Genomic DNA, 18,800 nt, shown 5'->3' with positions numbered 1-18,800 from the left:
AGTAAATTTAATTGTCAGTATTAAAAATTATTAAAGTTAACAGAAAGAGTTCTGAAAATGTATCAAGTCCAGCTGTTATAATGGATTAAAAGAAAGAACTTAGTATTACTTACGCCCCTTGAAATCTTGTCAAAGTACAGCTTACTTTTCTATTCAAATGCCTTTTCAATGTCTGTATTAATTGTGTCCATGCAAGAAACTTTTCACAAACACTGAAGTCACTGAAAGTGGTAAACATTTATATGAGCACATCGCTGTCAGAAAATGCAGATCCCCCATGTACTTGAAGGAGTGGACAATGATCATGATTTGTGTGGGATAGGGCTGTGGGAGTGATGAAATTTTTTTTTAAAAATGAAAACAATTGTACTCATCTTTGATATTTTCCATTTGTTGTTTATTTAATATAAAGAAAAAAGGAAAATGCAGATGAAAAGTTTTCCATATTAATTCAAACTGTTGGAAATTCTAAAAGTAGATGACTTCCTTACAAAGTGTAAATTGTACGTGCACATGCAATACTTAAATATAGCGAGTATTTGAAGGTTTTATACATAAATAAACTATCATGGGCCATCATTTGTCACAATTTTATTTCAATTAATCAACACTCTATGAATACTTTTTCAGCATTCTTTATGCTCTACTAGTGAACATGTCCCCATCAACACCTTCACTGGAGGATTTCTAAACTGTTGTATTTCTTTACCTTAAGTATAGTAACTTGTCTTAAATGGTATGTCTTGAGGTTTTTTTTTTTCCTACAGTAAGTTGGATTTTTGACCCTTTACATGTCTCTACCTGCAGTGGCGACTGTGTAGAAACTAATTCATAAACTTTTTTTCCTGCTAAAGTCATGCTTTATGATTTATGCTTTGACAGAGCACGCACACGGAGCACATGGTCAGTCTCACTCCTGCATGGGTATTATATAATCAACCAGACAGACTATAAAAAGCACATTTAACTTAGTGACACACACTGCATGCCACCACTCACACACACCCACAGACATCACACACATCAACTACCAGTTGGTTTTGGTGCAGGCTTCGAGTTTCAGGTTGGTTTTTGGTAATGCGTGAATTGTGTCGAAATCAGTTACACGTGCTGGCCCGGTACAGGCACGTGTTGTGGAGTATTGAGACGGTTTTACCACATTTATTTACTCATTCCAGAAGAAACAATGACGTTTATTGCTCTGCGGGGTCGCATTTGAGTGTTTGGTGGCATCTGTGAGGTTAGAAGCGGTGGCGTTTACAGAGAAAGACCTGTGTTTTGGACGGATCTTTAATAAGGTAACGGTGACTTGTGGACGAGCCCGGAGGGCGAGGCCGACGTCATTCAGGGCTCCATGCTGCGTTCAAGAATGTCGTAAAAAGCTGACGTAGAAATACAACAAAAACAAGCAGATTTACCTTGTTTACGGCCTTGTGGGAGGAAGAATTAGGGAAAACGGGAAGAAAACAGCCCCGTTTCATCTCAACATCATTTGATGCTGGGAAACTGATCCATGCTTTAGTTTTCTCAAAAGTGGACTATTGTAAAGTAGTCTACTACTAAACCAACCACTGATGTGTCAGACACATTTTAATTCAGGAGCCACATACAGCCCAATTTCATCTTGCTCCAATGCTCCGGACCAGTAAAATAGTGCCATAATGACCTTTGAATTAAAACTTTTTTTGCTTTATTGTGGCGCAGATTATACATGATAAAAATGCATATATTTTCACTCTTATTATAATCGTAACATAAAGCAAATTTTATTGAAAACTTCTGGCACAAACTACGGTGAAATGTCAAAAAACACCACCTCCTAATGCTTTTCCATTATGCATGTTTTTACTAAGTCACTCTAACAGCATGGCTTTGAGGGATTTGAGCAATATTTCAATTTGCTTGGTAGTTTGGCTGGGCCGGAATGGAGCCTCCTGTGGCCGGTTTTGGCCCAGGGGTCTCATGGTTTATGGTCTCAGTAAGTATAATATTTGTTGAATTTGATGTACAAAGGCAGCAAAATATATTACTTTTTACTTCAAACAGCTACAACCTCGAATTGCATCATCAGTGGGACATAATTAAAAAAAGTTAGTTTAAAAAGGCATTTTGATATATGTTCAGAAACTTCAGATATGTATATAATATTTATTTGCAAGTTCAAGTTCCAAAAACTCTCTTGATTTGATAACTTTTTGAGTTGTTATCCAGACAACGCATATCAGCTTGGTTTGTAGATCACATTTTATTCCTCTTCCCTTTATATATCATTCAAGGTTGCAGGACACTGAGAAGGAATTAAGAGTCACCAATCAAACCTCACATGCATGTTTTAGGACTGTGGGAGGAGATTCGGGTACCCGCAGGAAACCTACACACAGAGAATATACAAACTACACTCAAAAAGGCCCGGCTGGTATTTGAACCCACAACCTTCTTGCTGTGAAGCGAGAGGGAGTGCAGCCCACTGCTCATAGTATGTATTAAGGTTAATAATGAATATGATCAAATACTGAGGAAACATTTCCCATTAGAACAAAGTAGAATATAAATACTTTATTCACAGTCAATAACGTATGCTTTATTCCTTCTTTTCTTCTATCTTTAATGAACATGTATAGCTGGAAAGAAACAAATAATGAAAAAGATACATACATAACACAGATTTTATGAAAAAAACACCTTCAAATGAATTAATAAAGTGAGAAGGGAGCCAAATGGATTTCCTAACATAATACTACATTTACATTCTTCATAGCCTAAATGTAGTTGGCATGCTGAGGGCAAGCTAGAGTTCATTCACTTCTATTTCTGGATGTTATATAACCTATATTATGTATTAAATGATGCATAGCGTTATTATCTTCTGTCCATTTGCAACAAAAGATAGGTCAGATCAGGGCTTAATTTTTTAATCTGGGAATTCCTTCAAAAAAAGACAAAATGATGATTTAATCCTGAATGGCTGCGGTGTTCGAGTGACGCGTCCCCTTGCTGAAAGCCACCGAATGCGCTTTTACTACTTCCGAAATTGGATATTAGAAGTCCCCACGACGAGGAAGCACTTGAACGCAGCACGTCGACCTGACCCACAAGCGCGCTCCCGGCGTTTACGTGGCTACTCCCCCTGCACGCTGTGCGTGCGCGCTCCCCGGTATCGCGTGGTGGGGATCATCCATATTGCTGGTAGTGGTGGAGGTACGGTTGTAATCTGGAGAGGCCGTTTTGCCCGTTTCTTCTTTTTTTTCATCACATGTTTTCAACGGCTGCTCACCTCTCCGCGTCTTAGACTGAAGCCCGTCCGGTCCGGGAGCGACAGACCCCGCGGAACGACCTCACATTTTCCCCTGAAATTGAAGGCGACTTCGGGCCGGGGGGGAGGACTGGTAATCCTGAGGGGGGAAGAAAGACGGCGGTGGGAAATGGCCACTCAGGTGGAGGCTCTCCTGCCCGGCAACCCGCTCGCCAAGGCGGAGGAGCACGGCAAGGTGATCCGCGGCGGGCCGGGGGAGGAGGAGGAGCGGCCGCAGCAGCAGCAGGGCGGCCGGGACGACGGGGCCCAGCGGCAGACGGGTGTCGCCGAGCAGGGCAGCAGCAGCCCGGGCCAGGGAGGGACCCCCGGCCCGGAGGAGCAGACCTCCAAACGGCCGGCGGAGGAGGGCGGGGAGGGCGGGGAAGACTGTGACAGCGACGACAGGCACGGCGAGGAGGGCGTGAAAGGCAGAAAGGAGTTTACTGAAGCTCCCCCGCCCAAGGTGAACCCGTGGACTAGGAAAATGAACGCGGTGACCGTGGTCAGCGTGAACGGACAAGCACACCACGGTCTGTACCCTCCATACATGTTGGTCTGTTCAGCTGTCACTCTGTTAATGTGTTCCGTGCAGGACACACACACGCACACACATACATTCACTCGCGCACACACGCACACTAACATCTATTACAAATCAGAAGTTTAATTGACGAGCAAGCCGGTTATATTTGGAGTGAGAGACTCACTCCTCTCCTCGGTGAGAGCTATTCCTGGGACACAACTGATCACACCCTTTAAAATCAACCTGCCCTGTGATTACACACTTTTTAGATCATAAAGTACCCGCATGTGCTTTTGATTGGACCTCTCAAGCTGCATGTCCTCTGTCCTGGACTCTGAACCTTTCTTTTTAAAGTGATGTTGTGAAGTTGCCCTGCACTGGACACACTACTACGGCATACATTTCTTTTAATCTCGTGGTTGTGAGCTTCTGGCCTTTTTTTTTTTTTTTTTCATTTTTTCTCGTCAATGGGTGGAGCATCTTTATTTCAGCAGTGTCACACGCAGTGCTTGGCTGCAGAAACTTTCAAGTTGGTAGAAAACAAGCTTCATCAACGTGTTCACCTCCTCCAACAGCCAGATTGTGGCTGTTATACATACACACACACACACACTGGTCCCATTTAAACCAGTTTGTTTTCATGTTTGCTCAAGGGGCAGAGTTTGACTAGCATCCACCGCAGATATTAAGACATCTGCCTTCAGTTGCATCAGTTAGGATGGCTCCGGTCGTGGCTGGATGTTAAGCTAACAATAGCACGTATATACACACACGCACACACACACCTCTTTGGCCTAGTCTGTAGTCGAGCCCTCCCCATTCAGACGTTAGCTTAGCTTCTCTGTAGCTGCTCGACAGTCACAATAAAGCTGCGTGAGACTTGTCAGCCTCCTTGTCCGTCCCACGTTGCCCCCGGATTGTGAATCACAGTCCAACACGAACCATCTGCTCGTTTATTCACCAAAAAGGAGCAGGTTTGTTATGGGTCGTCACGTGTCCACTCCACGTGTTCCCCGAGAGAAAGGCATGGGCGCTGCTAGCTAGCCGGCTAGTTAGCGGCGGAGCTCTTTAAACGGCGACAAATCCTGCGGCTGGAAATGATTTCCGCGTGTCCCGTGTGGGCCAGCGGCGTTGTTTCAGAGCGGATCGGTCTGCTGTCACCTCGTGTGTCCGCTGTCAGTGTTAACTTGGCTGCTGCCAGCTGGTCCACCCAGTTAGCTGTCGTTAGCATGGATGCTAGCAGGCACAGTCATCATGGCTTCTAATCAACTCACCAAATTAGCATTTTACGACATTTTATGATCAAAACACACTCTTATCTACTCTATAAATGAAAAGTAACGTTGACGGGGGTTTGATTAGTGATGATGAGTGATGATGATTGGCCTTGATGTCTGCCTGCCAGGTGTTATTGTTCTCAGGGTGTTTTGCTGTTGCTCTGTCAGGTCAGCCTGCCTGTGACTGTCCTGTCAGCTATCTGAGCCACTTTTTTTGTTTGTTTGCCTGCTGGTTTGTTTGCAGTGCTGATGCATGTGAAGACTTGAGGGTACAGGCTGTACCCATGATCTGGACTAACCACGCTGCATTGGATGGATGTGCTCCAAAAGCTGTCACATCAGCACGTAAAACTGGCTGGGATCCAGTGGTTGGGAGCAACCAGGGCAGTTGTGTACCTCAAAGGCCACAAATGTTTAAATGGAGGTGGAAACCTATTTTTTTATTAGCTGAATTAGTTTGAAGTCTTTCTTCCCATGTTTTCCCTTGATACAAAGTAATCCACACTATTTATTATATCTGACTTGTGTGTCTTGTTTTAACTCTTTGTAGAGCGAGTGACCATATTCAATAAGTTATCGATTTCTTTCTAACTAGTTTTTCCATTGATAACAATCATATTAAATACTTCTGATAAACATTAATAGAGGTGCTGCGGCTTTTCCTTCCTTTCAGTTCACCTGATGGATGCCTTTAACGATAAAATACAATACTTAATTGAAACACTGCATGTTAAATTAGTGCAAGTTTTCAAATATATGTCCAATTAAGTGAGAATAATGTATTGTATAGTAGGACAGTGAGGCTATTTAGCTTGCTATAAATCTTTTACAACAACACAGTGAGTAATATATCTTTCACAGCTAAAAAATATGTTCAGTATTTGTGATTTTGGGATGTAACGTAGTAATCAACATATTCATCATGTTATATTGAGTGCAGGAATATCCTTGGATCCTTTTAAACCATTAATGAGAGTGAAATGTCTTTTATAGGTTTGTATATTATGTGGGTAATCAGTGTGTGGTTGTGTTGGTAATTTTGGAGAGTGACTTTGAACAAACATGAATTAAAGGGACGGTTTAGCAATTCAAGGTTTAACCAACTGGTCTGAGAATGTCTGAGATCAATTTTGTCACAACTTAAGCTCCACACCCAAAAGAGAAATAATCTTTCATCATGGAGCCAGAGAATGTTCAGTCAGTCCACTAATCAGCTAATTGTTGCAGCTCCTGTGTTGTTTTAAAAATTGGGAGTAGATCAAAATGGCTTTTAAATCTGGAGAAGATGAAACGCTGAGTCATTTTAAGGTGAACAAGACCTTCGACTGTAGTTGCAAACAAGCTGAAAGGCTGCAGACATATTGAGGAGGATCACAATGATTGTCTCTGATTTGTACCAGAAGGAAGATTGGGTTTCCACAATACCATAGATTCCTCCATATAGTCCTTCAGGAAGCTGAAACTTCTGCAAATGCACATACATTAACTTATCGTACAATATTATGAAACGAACCGCTTGAACTTGCATACAGACATTTGTGTAAGAGCTTGTGGTGCCTCTATTCATCACCATCTCTCCCTCCCAGTAACTAATGGTTTAAGTATGATTAGTATCACCACCCAACACTTTTTCCACGTGAGTCTTGTCAGCTGAGTCCCGATTAACGTTCAACAGTAATATTTTGTCAGAGATAAACATTTTTCACCTTGTGAGACCGGAACACATCAGGGTGAGTTTGGTGTCTCCACGCAGAGCTCAGAGGGAGTATTATTCTTAAAGGTCACGTCCGTGAGTGAACCAGGTGTCTTGGTTTGTTAAAAACCCAAACTCCTCTCATATAGGAGTTAATCAAGTCATTAAAGTGCAGGCTGCCCTGCTGCATTCATGCCAACAAGAGTTTTATGTTTCTATTCAGTGTTTGTTTCTAGGAAATCTCTAGGAAACCAGCCAGTGTGACAGAGACTCGTTCAAGAGATTTTCTCCCTCGTGAGACTCGGGCTGCATGATTAATTGCATTTGCGATAATATCGCGATATGATAAAACAGGATTTTCTAATCGCAAGGGCTGCGATTTGACTGCTCACGTGATCTGGTCACGTGACGACTTGCGTGTCCTGTGCGTATCATTCGCCCACTTGTACGTCGTGAACGAGCGGAGCAGAGCAGCAGTATTGCTCCTTATGAACATAATTCGAAACAGCAGGTGGAAATAACTTACGGAGTTCATAGCGAAAGATATGATGCCCATGACAGGGCTCGACATTAAGGACTGTCCGAACGCCCAGGGCTGGTAAAAGCGCAAAACTCCCTGAAAATAGTCCCAATCATTTGTGTTGTGTTAGAGCTGGAAACACTGCTGTTTGTGCTGCGTTGCTAAATAATTTCCCCAGGGATTAATAAAGTGATTCTTAGCTTTTAAAGATATAACTAGTTTATTATGAGATGACGTCATGTAGACCCCCACATTGTCCAAATGGAACAAAAATAGTTTGATCCTTAATGTCAAGCCCTGCATTAGAAGAAGAAGAAGCTTTATTGTCATTGTACAAAATACAGCAAAATTCCGTTTGGTTGCATCTCTCTTATAGCAGCAGCAGCAGCATGTCACATTCACAAGTTAAATAAATAACTAGTCTATGGTAAAGTGCAGTATTAAAGTGCAAAAGTTATTGTCCATTGGCTGAGAGGTAGTAGTCCGTATGTGTACCTAGTATAGTGACCAAGCCTGGGTTTACGGCTTTGATAAGCACAATGGACAAGCGGTTGGCTTGTTGTGGTGAACGTTTACAAGACTGCAAGTCACAGTACTTAGTAAGTTTACAACTGTAATTGAATTAGCAGATAAATAACTGTCTTTCATATTAATACATGCTTCATTTGACTTTCTCTTAACATAAACCTAGCCTATAAGAAAGAACAATTTATGTATAATGAATCTGATATTGTTTATTATAATACAGATTGATTTATAACTTGTGTTTGAAGAATGCATGCGAAGAGGACCTTGAAAAAAGAATCACATATTTAATCGCAATTGCAATATTGAGGGAAAAAATCGCGACTAGATTCTTTTCCAAAATCGTTCAGCCCTACGTGAGACCCAAAGATGTATTTTTATCTATACATGTCTTAAAGTTTTCTTTGGCGATTGAATGTATACAGACTGAATGCTAGAATATAATGAGATTTACACAACTACCAAATGATCATATGGTTTTTTAGTGAGAAAACAGGTTTTCAATGTAATGTAGTTTAAAAGATAACCGTCAAGAGATAAAGCAGAGTTGCTTCTGGTCAAACTCTGCTTAGTATCTTGAAAGTGTTGTCACACTACAGCCCCGTTTACACAACGATTACAAGTGAAAACACAAAACTTTTGTTGTTCTGAGTGCCCATTTACCCAACTACGGTGCTCCGAGTCACTGAAAACGCAACTTTTTGAAAACTTTGTGTAGACGGCCCAAACGCTACTGCTGCGCATGCACGCCACGATCAAAGTAAATAGCTCTTCTGCACATGCTCAGTAGATGGACAATAGCAATGTTTGCCTCCAGAGTGTCATGATTCCCAGTTTATATTCTCCTGGGACTTGGTAGTTTTATAGTTGAGTCACTAATTAATAATAATCCAACTTTTTCACTGTCCATGCGAATGTCCGTTGTTTATGTTTATAGCATTTTGCTGTCTGTCTGTGTGTGTGTGTGTGTGGTTTCATTACAAAAAACCCATTACCCAGTACTGACCCAACATGAAAACTGAATCGCTTTAAGTGTTTTTACCATTTCAGTATAAGCACAAAAGTTTTCTGAGCAACAAAAAGTGTGTTGTCACTTTGATAAGCTAACTTTTAAACTTTTGAGTCACTCCCCAGCCTCTTCAGGATCTTGCGGTTGTTTTTGTCAAAAAGTCTTGCCTTTCTCAAGTTTTTGAGGGAAAAAAAGGGGATTGTTGGGAAATGCTTCTTAATAATGTGCATAATATATGTGTGTGTCGCTTTATTGAAGCTCCTAACAATGAGTCAATTAATGGCTTGCTGTCATGAATGACATTCAAGAGTATGCCACACATTTAGAACCTGAACTCAATGCTGTCAAAACCACACAGTTATAATGGATATCTCTCTCTAGAAAGAAATGGCTGACATACTAACTGATTGCACTTACTTTTCTAAAATTTCATAAAGCCAAAATATATCAAGATACTACAGTCAGACATTTTGCTGGCACTTGAATATCTTTACTTTTGAAGAGCTTTGAGATCTAAAAACCACTTATAAACCACGGCTTGGGTAAATATAACCCAGCATTGTCCTTGTCAGTAAAGTTTTTTTTATACCTGTACTGCGAAATTATAAGGAGCGTCTGTTGAGCTCCTCTGTTTCCTGCCTTCTGTTATACCCGCTCACACGGTGTACGTCACCGTGCGTGACCTGGTCCTGCTTCATCTGTACCGTATCACATTGGCTTGAAGCTGAACACGTTGAGCTGAGTCACTGCTCAGCTTTGTGCTCTCTGGAGCAGCCGCATTGTTGTCGTTTTGTGTTGTCCTGACTGCCGAGGAGGAAAATGCAAAGCATCTGGACGCCACCGTCGTCTTGGTGCCTGTGAAGTCAACTTAGCTCCTGACGAGGTCACAATGAGGAAGAAATGTTAAAAGTGATCAATCCACTGCTGAAGATTAACTCCTAACTGCTGGCAAAGTGCTGTTCATTTGTTGAAGTAAGTTTAGCTTCCCGTTTTGTGGCTGCGACTGTTGCTGTGAAGTGACTGAAATAGTAGTGATCGAGCTGAAAATGGCCCATGAGCAGGCTGCAGTTGTACTGCAGGTACTGATTTGTAAGTATTTTGCGTATCTGTCTCGGCACCTCCGACACAACAAGTGAACAACTGCTTATTTAACAATACAGAATTCCAAATATAGTGTCCGTAGGTTTTGGTTATTTTCACCCAAACATGATTATTTTGTCTCTGCCTGTTTTTGTTTTTTTTCTAATTTAAAGGGTCACGAGTGGATGTTTCTGTGTGTTTTGGCTTTCTTCCTGTCAAAAGTTCAGTTTTATCTGAACTTGCAAAAAATAAAAAATAAACCAACTCAATTTTTGTCCAGGAACAACGGAAGACTTCTGGACTCTGAACTCATCCTGATAGTTTTGTCTGTACTGTTTTGGTTTCCAGCAGCAAGTGTTAAAGATACGAGTTGAACAATATTCTGTGTTAAATTGACCATGTGATTTGATGTTTGATATTTACTTCAAGGCAAGGTCTTTCCAAGAATTTTGACAGAAATTGACAGACACCTTCAAGTCCCACCATAGAAGTTCTTCACCAACCAGAACTAAAATATTTACTCTCTAATCAGTGGTTCAGAAAGTCTTTGCTGGGTGAAATATTTGCTGAGTGACTGGTTGTTTTGTGTCGGTCATGCTCTGCATCTCCTGGAGCATCAAGTGTGGATCTTACCAACAGAAGGTACTTGATGACTGCAGAAAGTTTTCAGGGCATCTGAATCACTCTAAAGAAAAGAAAAAAGAAAGACTTGAGGAAGTAGATTTTTTTTTGCTGCTGATACAGTTCAGTGCACAGTTTAATACTTTGACCTCATGATATACATTTGTCTGAAGGAATCGCAGTCTGTTTGCTTGCAGACCGGCACGTGAAGCAGCTGATGTGTGACCCTCAGTTCTACATCCAGGACGGGCTGATCTGGTACTTGACAAATGTAGTTAAGGCCGCTGTGTATTTGCTTTCCTTTAGTTTATGGAGGAACCTTCAATGTATGCAAATGAAACCTTGTTAAAGTTGTTTAGCCTGATTGCCTTGTTTGTTAAAAAGCTGTTATTGGAAGGGTTCCTATATTAGTTTCCAAGTAGCCAGTGCGGAAGGTGGTCAGCTGAGGTGTCATGCGTCATAATTAAAACCATTGACAAGTAAAATGGATTACTTGTAGAAACAAGCCCAGAACTTGACTGTATAGACGGTCTAAACCAGGGCTGCCAAACATATGGCCCGCAGGCCAGAACCGGACCACAAGAGGCTCCAATCCAGTCCAACAAACAACCAAGTAAATAATAACAATTCCAAAGAAAAAGGATTTTTAAACAAATTCCTTATGAGGTGCAGACACAACACAACACTGAGACCCCAGGTGAGATATTGGAGACGCTGCCATGAAAGATCGCTGCCTGGTTGCGATCAAAAAAAGCCATGCTGTCGGGGTGAGTTTGTCAAAACATGCAGAATGCAACAGCTACAATAGAAGTTTTTTGGACATTTCACTGTATTTTGCACCAAAAGGTCTCATAAAATTATTATTTTTTTTTTTTATGATACTGTAGTAATTTTAGTTATTGTTTGTTTTTGTCAAAATATTGACATTTTCATCACACGTTCCCTTCCCCACTAAGGAAATTTAAAGGTTATTATGGCACTATTTTACCAATTTGGCCCACTATAGATGAAATTGGGCTGAATGTGCCCCCTGAACTGAAATGTGTAAATGCACGAGTCTCCTGGCATCGCATTAGAGATGTCTCCACTTAAATCCTTCAGCACTGTCAAGAATAAGATACAAGAATCTACCTCCGATCTTTGCACGTAGATTATTCAACAAGTGACTTTCCAAAGGTGGTAAATCCTAAAACTGCCAGACAAAATTATGAAAAACCACCAGTCAGTGGCTGGTATTCATTCCGAGGCCCGACACTCCATAAAGCATTGATTAAATGTTGAATTCCTGCTTGTAAATGGTGAAGGTGTTGGTTTGAAGTAAGGTTTTCCTTTTTTGCTAATTAACATGAAAGCCTCCAGGCTGCCTGACGGCCCTCTTGTCGGCTCTCAGCTGAATATTTGAAGGACTGGAACGTGCTTTCCTCTGGCCGCCGGGGGTTTTGTTTTCTAGATTAGCACTGACAGTGACAGGACACCGGCCTCCCGCACTTGTCCCCGTGGTCGAACCTTGTCTCCTTTTGTTGTGGCCGTGAAGAGTCGGACCTTCACCCTCTTGTCATCCGACACCTCAGAGTCGTGTTTACTCGGGGCTTTGCGAGGTGTCTGGACCTGGCAAAGGTCACGATCCTGGAAAGAGTGCTGATGTGTGAACGGGTAAAGTCGGACTACTGATGCTGCTGCTGATTGTGAATGGCAGAAAAAAAAAAGTGTTGATATAAGCTGGGCTGATTGATCGTGCTGTGGAGACTAAGTTATCTTGTAGAGATTTTGCTGCTGCCTGTTTGACATCTCTGTTGTCTGGCCCATTATTTTTAAAACTGCTGTTGAACACCAGATGTCTGAAAGACCGTCATCCTGAAATAGATTATAAACGATAGGACAATTCACACAAAATTGATGGATTGGATTGTTTTTGTTTACTCCTGATTTTAATACTACTTGAAGTTTCAATGAGTTACTCCCTCTTATATGTGACCTGAAGATGCACGCGCCGTCATAAACCAAACGGCCAGGGTGGTAAAGCTCAGCTTTGTAGTGGCTATGTATCTACTGCATGTGTCCTCTCCCTCTACACACACCCACTTTAACACACCCACTTTAACACACACACACACACACACACACACACACACACACACACACACACACACACACACACACACACACACACACACACACACACACACACTGTCAGCTGTTTGAGAAGAGTCCTTGTCTTAAGTCAAGCAGCTTGAGTTACTTTTATCTGCTTCGTTGTTGTGTCTGGGCTCCGTGATAACGGCACAGCCCTCGGTTGAGGTGTGGGTGTGGACTGTCTGCTTCAAGGATGTGACCGGCTGATGATGTAGCCCAAAGAAAGAAAGAAAATGATGACTCAGCTCTTGCGGTAATGAGCCTTTAAAACGTGAGTGTATAAAATGTACTACTGAGCTGGTTGGGCTGGTGAGATATCAGTGATTTGGGCCATTGGCCACAGTTGACTTAATCTGTTGCTATTGTCAGTGATGATGATGATGATGATTCAGTCACTGCCATGTGCTGTTTTCTTGTGCTAGCTGAGGAAATATTAGTCCTTGTTAAATTTACTCTTCCTTATACATTGTTGACTCTTGCTGCCTCGTTTTCTCGTCCTGGACTGAGAACATACTCAACAGCGGAGTGACTCACTGCACTGCCTTGTGGTTTAAAGTGATATTGTAATATATAGGAGCTTGACGGTTGCCCTGTAACATAAAACTTGTTTTTTCAAGTAACTTGTCAATAGTTCTTTTGAAAATTTTGTTTATTTTCTGAAAGTTAAGAGGTTTATATTTTACCTTTTCAGATGTGATTTCGACGAACTTGTACAGTAAAGTAAGAGGTTATAACAAGATATGCTCCCAGTATTTGCAAACACGGCTAATAAGAATTTTTTTGTCCATTAGACACATTCAGGTGTTCACTGCATGTTCATCAGTGTGTGTTAAGCTTACTCATCAGCTTGAACTCTTTTGAATGGAATGTTAATGGAAGAAGAAGAAAAAGGTTTTTGTAATTGCCTGTCAACACTTTTGTATTCACATTTCTTGTTTGATTGCATTTTTGTTTGTACTGCCTAATACATGTTTTTTATACTCCAGTCTCTTGTTTTCTCATCTTAGAGGAACTGAAGTAGTTTTCTTGTATGCAAAAGTAATTTAATTAAAGAAGGTAAATATTAGTTTAACTTGCAATCTTCACTGTTTTAGTGGTTTTGAAGATTACTGCTGTTTAAGACTCAATGTCCAGTATTCATTGCATCAAAAACTATTGCCATAAAGATATGTACACATATTAGAAATTTGATTTAATATAAATTTTGTGCCATTTTCACCATTTTTCTAATGTGATTGTAGATGCAAACAAATGGATGGTTTAAATTGCTTTTGCCCATTTATTAAGAAATCAGGTGGAAACCTTGTCGGTGTGAGTTGTGGATGAAGACGTGTGGCGTCTGGTGGCCTCTGAGGTCAACTTAGATCACAGGTCACTCACCTGTGGCTTGACCCTCGACCGTTTGTGTCTGTGTGGATTGTTACAGCAGCCTCTGTTACTCTCCTTTTGAGCTTTTGAGTCTGAAGCCTGATCATGTGACGCCTGGAGTTTCTTTGACGTGTCCCAGTGCGCTGCAGGGAGGGTGGGCGCTCGGCCCGCGTGCTGCCTCGTCGTTTCCTCCATATTTGGTTCTTCAGACCGGCTTCCCTCCGCCTGCCGTCACTCTGCAGGCAGCTCCCGCACAAAACTACAGAGCACATTTCACCACAACATGATTTGTGCGGCGATTACGGCTAATTCTGTCATGAAGTTGGTTATCATGGCTTTTTTAGACACCACATTGTGTCTCAGATTAAACACCAAAGAAAGTCCTGTCCGCTGCTTGTGTAAACGGGCTGCTGCCATTGAGCTTGGGAAATTCCCCACATCCAGCACGTGCCAGATACAAGCCCATTTTTAAAATGCACCGTAATCTCAAAAAAAGCCACAAGATTTATGCAATATTAGGGCTGCTCAATTAATCGAATTTTAATCGCGATTACGATTATGAATATGGCTCCAGACAATCTCAAAATTCATATTATCGAGGAAAAACGATTATTGTAGAGCCGATGAACAGCAAGGAACTCCGAACTTTATTCTCCATTCAGCCACACTTCTCAGTAACTCTTTTTTCTCTTTCTCTCCAACATGAGAGCGCATATGCTGTGTAACACCAAAATACTTCCGACCAGAAACCCCACCTCTCTACAAAATAAAGTTCACCACCACCCCACAGTAACTGGCTGAATTATGAACTTAGCTGAGCACCACAATGTGGTGTTTTCGTTCTGAGACGTGCATGCACTGTTGCCAACTTGGCGACTTTCTCGCCAAATCTGTTGACTTTTCAGGTCCTGTTGGCGACTTTTTTTGTTGTTGTGAAAAGTGACTTGCGACAAATCTCGTGACTTTTTCTGGTGTTATTGGCGACTTTCTAGTGTGTTTGGCGACTCTGACGTGAAAGCACATATCGTTCTGCAGTCACTGTCGTCAACGAGCAGCGGGTCCTGCTGTGAGCCCCTCCTCCGTCCCGAAGCGTTCACAGACCTGCCGTCAGTCTGACAGCACCTCCCTCCCTCCTGCGGCAGTCCCAGCTGCAGTCAGACCAGAGGAGAGGAGACCCTCACCACACTGCGTCCACACAGAGAATGAACTGCAAAAGCAGCCACTGCTTTACTGAGCGGCAAGTAAATATAAGTATATAATAAATATTTATTGAAGTATGTCTATCTCTTATTGTATTTTATTTATTTCTGGTTTTCAAAAGATTGAGTGCAGTACAACCATTTATTTTTCATTTCTACATTAAAAGATATTTTTATATATTTAACAGGAGTCTTTTTTTAAAGATGTTCAATAAATGCTGTTCCAAATTCAAGGATGTAATTGTGTAAATAATCGTGATTTTAATATTGCCCCAAATAATCGTGATTATGATTTTTTTATTTTATTTTTTTTCCATAATCGAGCAGCCCTATGCAATATACAGTTTGTGAGAGGTCAGCTCAGTTTCCACATGCTGCAACCGTTCATCAAAGACACCAGAGTTGATGTGGCATAAAGTTTATTTATAGGCGATACCAAGTGAGGTTTGGTGCAGGTATCGCCACGCTCTGGGAATCCGCCCCGGGCCTCCACCTGAGGAGTGTGCCCCATTTTCTTAGGAAATAGCTGTTTGTAATGGACAGTACACAGATATAAGGGTGAATGCAGGGGAAAAGGACAATCTCAAAATGTTAATGCAAATTTGAGCCGTTCACTCTTAAAATGTCTGCAACTGCTGTTTTGCTTCAGTCTGCATGGAGGCTATACTAACGGCACTGGAAAAACAATGGTTACTGTGAAGTGGTGGGGGCTAATGTTAATGGTTGCTTCTGGCGTGAGCAGCAGGCTACAACAACTGCTTCAGAGCCCTGAGATGAAAGACGAGGGGAATAAACACAGGGGAGTGAAAGGAGCTGGTGAAATGAGGAGTCTGGAGGAAGGATGGAGAGGCTGATGATGCCCTGAGACGAGTCACTACATACGAATGTGTGCACGCAATAAACTGATGATCGGGGACGAGCTGGTTGAAAATGAAGGCATAGTTTTCTCTGCTATCTTCCAGACGATAGAGGCTTAACTCATTATCAACTCGGTTGATGTCGGGTATCAGGTGTGTCGTAGTCCAGTAATTTTAGAAGTACGAGTGCCTGCACAAACAAATGCAATACTCGATGCCGGTATCGGTACCTCCCCTAAATTTATGTAAACCTTTTTTTTGCTTGCAAGCAGAATGTAAAATAACAGTTTTAGTGGTTACAGCTCAAGCATCTGTAATGCATGTTTTATATATTATCAATAGCTCATGCACTTGACAGGAGATGCTTGTGGTGATGAACTGCAGTACCATCGAGCTCTCATAGATTTACTATAATAAATCAGTAATACTTAACCCGTGTTCTCTCAGTCAAATGATTACGTTGAGTGGAAACAGTGGTTATACTTTGTGTTGCTGTTTCATTGACCATGACCATCATCTCATTGCTCTTTCTAAAGCATGCTGGAGTGATGGGCCTAAAATGTTCTCATTTCTTACAAAGGCTGCAGAAAAACCTGATTGACGAACAATTCAAGAAAAAAGCAAAGCTGTTGCATTGTAATTCTTAGGTCCCTTTTACTCAACGTTCTCAAGTGAAAACAGAAGACTTCAGATGTGTTTTGGGGGTCCGTTTACGTGACATCAGTGCTCAAAGCCACTCAAAAAAAAAGAGAAGAAAACTACTTACTTGTAATGTTTATAGCGTATTTTACTCTGTGTGCATGGTTTCAATACAAAAAGAACCAGCAGCACCCACTAGTGGCCCTACATAAAAACTACATATTTTTTTGTGTTTGTGTTGCTTCCATGTAAACTGACATCATTTTCAAAATGAATTGCGGAATTTTCCTGAAGCAAAAGCTTTGCGTTTTCAGTGTGTTATGTGTTCTTGTGGATCAAATACGATGTAGTGGTTTCATTTATGCTTGAAGTGCTGGAGCGAGTTTCTTTTATCCGCATATCCTGGTGTTGAACTTACAATGTTGTGAGCAACTGCAAAGCTACAATTTGAGAGGAAGAGATGCGACTTACGAGCTCAAAGACGACCTGTAGGCACATAATTAATCCGCCATGATGATGTCGGTCTGTTTCGTTCTGGGTGTAGGTGTCATCCATTCACACACGAGTTGTGCATGTTGGGTTTCCCAGTGAGCTGAGAGTTGTTGGGGTTTGTGAAAGACATGACTTCTGTTCCCCTTCGCAGGGGTCGTCATAGCAAGTCATTACAGCTCGCACTGTAGACGTATGTTTGTCTGCGTCTTTATCAACTGATTAGGTTTGATGCCGACTGTTCCTGCTCACATTGTTTAGACATGTTGTGTACAAAGCGACAGATATTCATGCCAGTACAAATGTAGCCAGACCTTCTTCTTTTCTCCTGGTTCTCATGTTCCTTCTTCATTTTGTCTTCTTTCTGTGTTTTTCTTAGCGCAGCCATGTTTCTCCAACACAAACCTTGAGTGTTGGTGATAGCATACGACAGTAGTATCCGAGCTGTAGAGCTGAGCACGAAGCACTTGGAGACTTTGCAGGCTTCACTTTCACCTGTTGAATCAGACTGTTCTCAGGGACTTGTGTTGCGATGCATCTAAACCATCATGAAAATGAGTCAAATTAAACATAACTGATGAAATGGCTGTGTTTTTGTTTTACTTTACTTTCTCCATTTAAAAGAAGTGATGGTTCAATTGAATCGGGTGCAGAAGCGCTTGTGGAGGAAAAGGGGAATGTAGCAAAATCAGCATGTAATTCAAAGGAATTTCTCATTTAATTTGTCTGTTGGTGTTCCATTTTATTTCCACAGATAAAGGTAAATGCAGGGAAGTGACATGCTGCAGATTTGGTCTGTATCTAAAGTTTGTGCTGCTGTTGGTGCAAAAGAGACCCGTGTACATCCCCAGATAGGTACAGATGCCCTGGTGGGAGACAAGGAAGGATTCATATTGGATGCAGAAACTGTGAATATGGATGGATAAGGATGAGTCATAAGTTATATTTGACTTGATTTACAAGAACATAAAAATGGACTTCAATGCAAGAATCCTATCAAAGATGAAACTGCTTGATACATACTAGTAAACCTGGAAAGAGTCAGTGATATAACTCAAATCGATTTGTTAGTTTGTCTAACTAGCACAAGGCTCGTTTGTCCTCCTGGAAAGACTTCTGGTTGGATGTTTCTCGAGCTACTTTCTCATTATTTTCAGGACTGGGGTTGAACTGACGAATCAGGGACTTTTTTTGGGCGGCAGGAGCTAAATGTGAACCTGGATTCCTGTGGTTTTAAGGGTTTCCCTAAAAGCTTCTAAATATACAGGTGTGGACTCTAAAAGTACCTTTAAACAAAATGTCAAAGAGAGGGAATTGCTAAGTACAGCATGAAATGGAACATTTAGTATGATGGTTATAGTAAAGAAGTTGCTTTGCTTGGATGAAAGTTCCCAGTTTTTCTTCTGTTTGTTTTTTGGGGGGTTTTCAAAAAAAAAAAAAGCATAGTTGTAGAAAGTTGTCTCACCTCAATGCGATGCTATGTGACTGCCTGAGCAGCAGTTTACGGTTAGGCACGCGTCCTGACCCTGGGAGGTTGTCCTTTGACCCTAAACATCACCTGATGTAATCTGATAT

At 41.5% G+C, this 18,800-nt stretch overlaps 1 protein-coding gene across 3 annotated transcripts in view; it reads left to right on the top strand.

Annotated features, from left to right (window-relative positions):
* Positions 1–3,407: 3,407 nt before the first annotated feature.
* The window catches only part of larp1 (La ribonucleoprotein 1, translational regulator), a 47,523-nt gene continuing 32,130 nt past the window's right edge, over positions 3,408–18,800 (top strand). For all 3 annotated transcript variants that reach the window (XM_080483645.1, XM_080483644.1, XM_080483643.1), the window contains exon 1: positions 3,408–3,822. In XM_080483645.1, the coding sequence (XP_080339771.1) occupies positions 3,423–3,822 (400 nt within the window). In that variant the 5' untranslated portion in view covers positions 3,408–3,422. The remainder of the gene's footprint in view (positions 3,823–18,800) is intronic.

This window comes from Lipophrys pholis (assembly GCF_963383615.2).
Source record: "Lipophrys pholis genome assembly, chromosome: 16".
In the NCBI taxonomy this organism is placed as follows: Eukaryota; Metazoa; Chordata; class Actinopteri; order Blenniiformes; family Blenniidae; genus Lipophrys; species Lipophrys pholis.
Note: the sequence above shows the minus strand (reverse complement) of the source record. Positions and strands in the feature narration are given on the sequence as shown.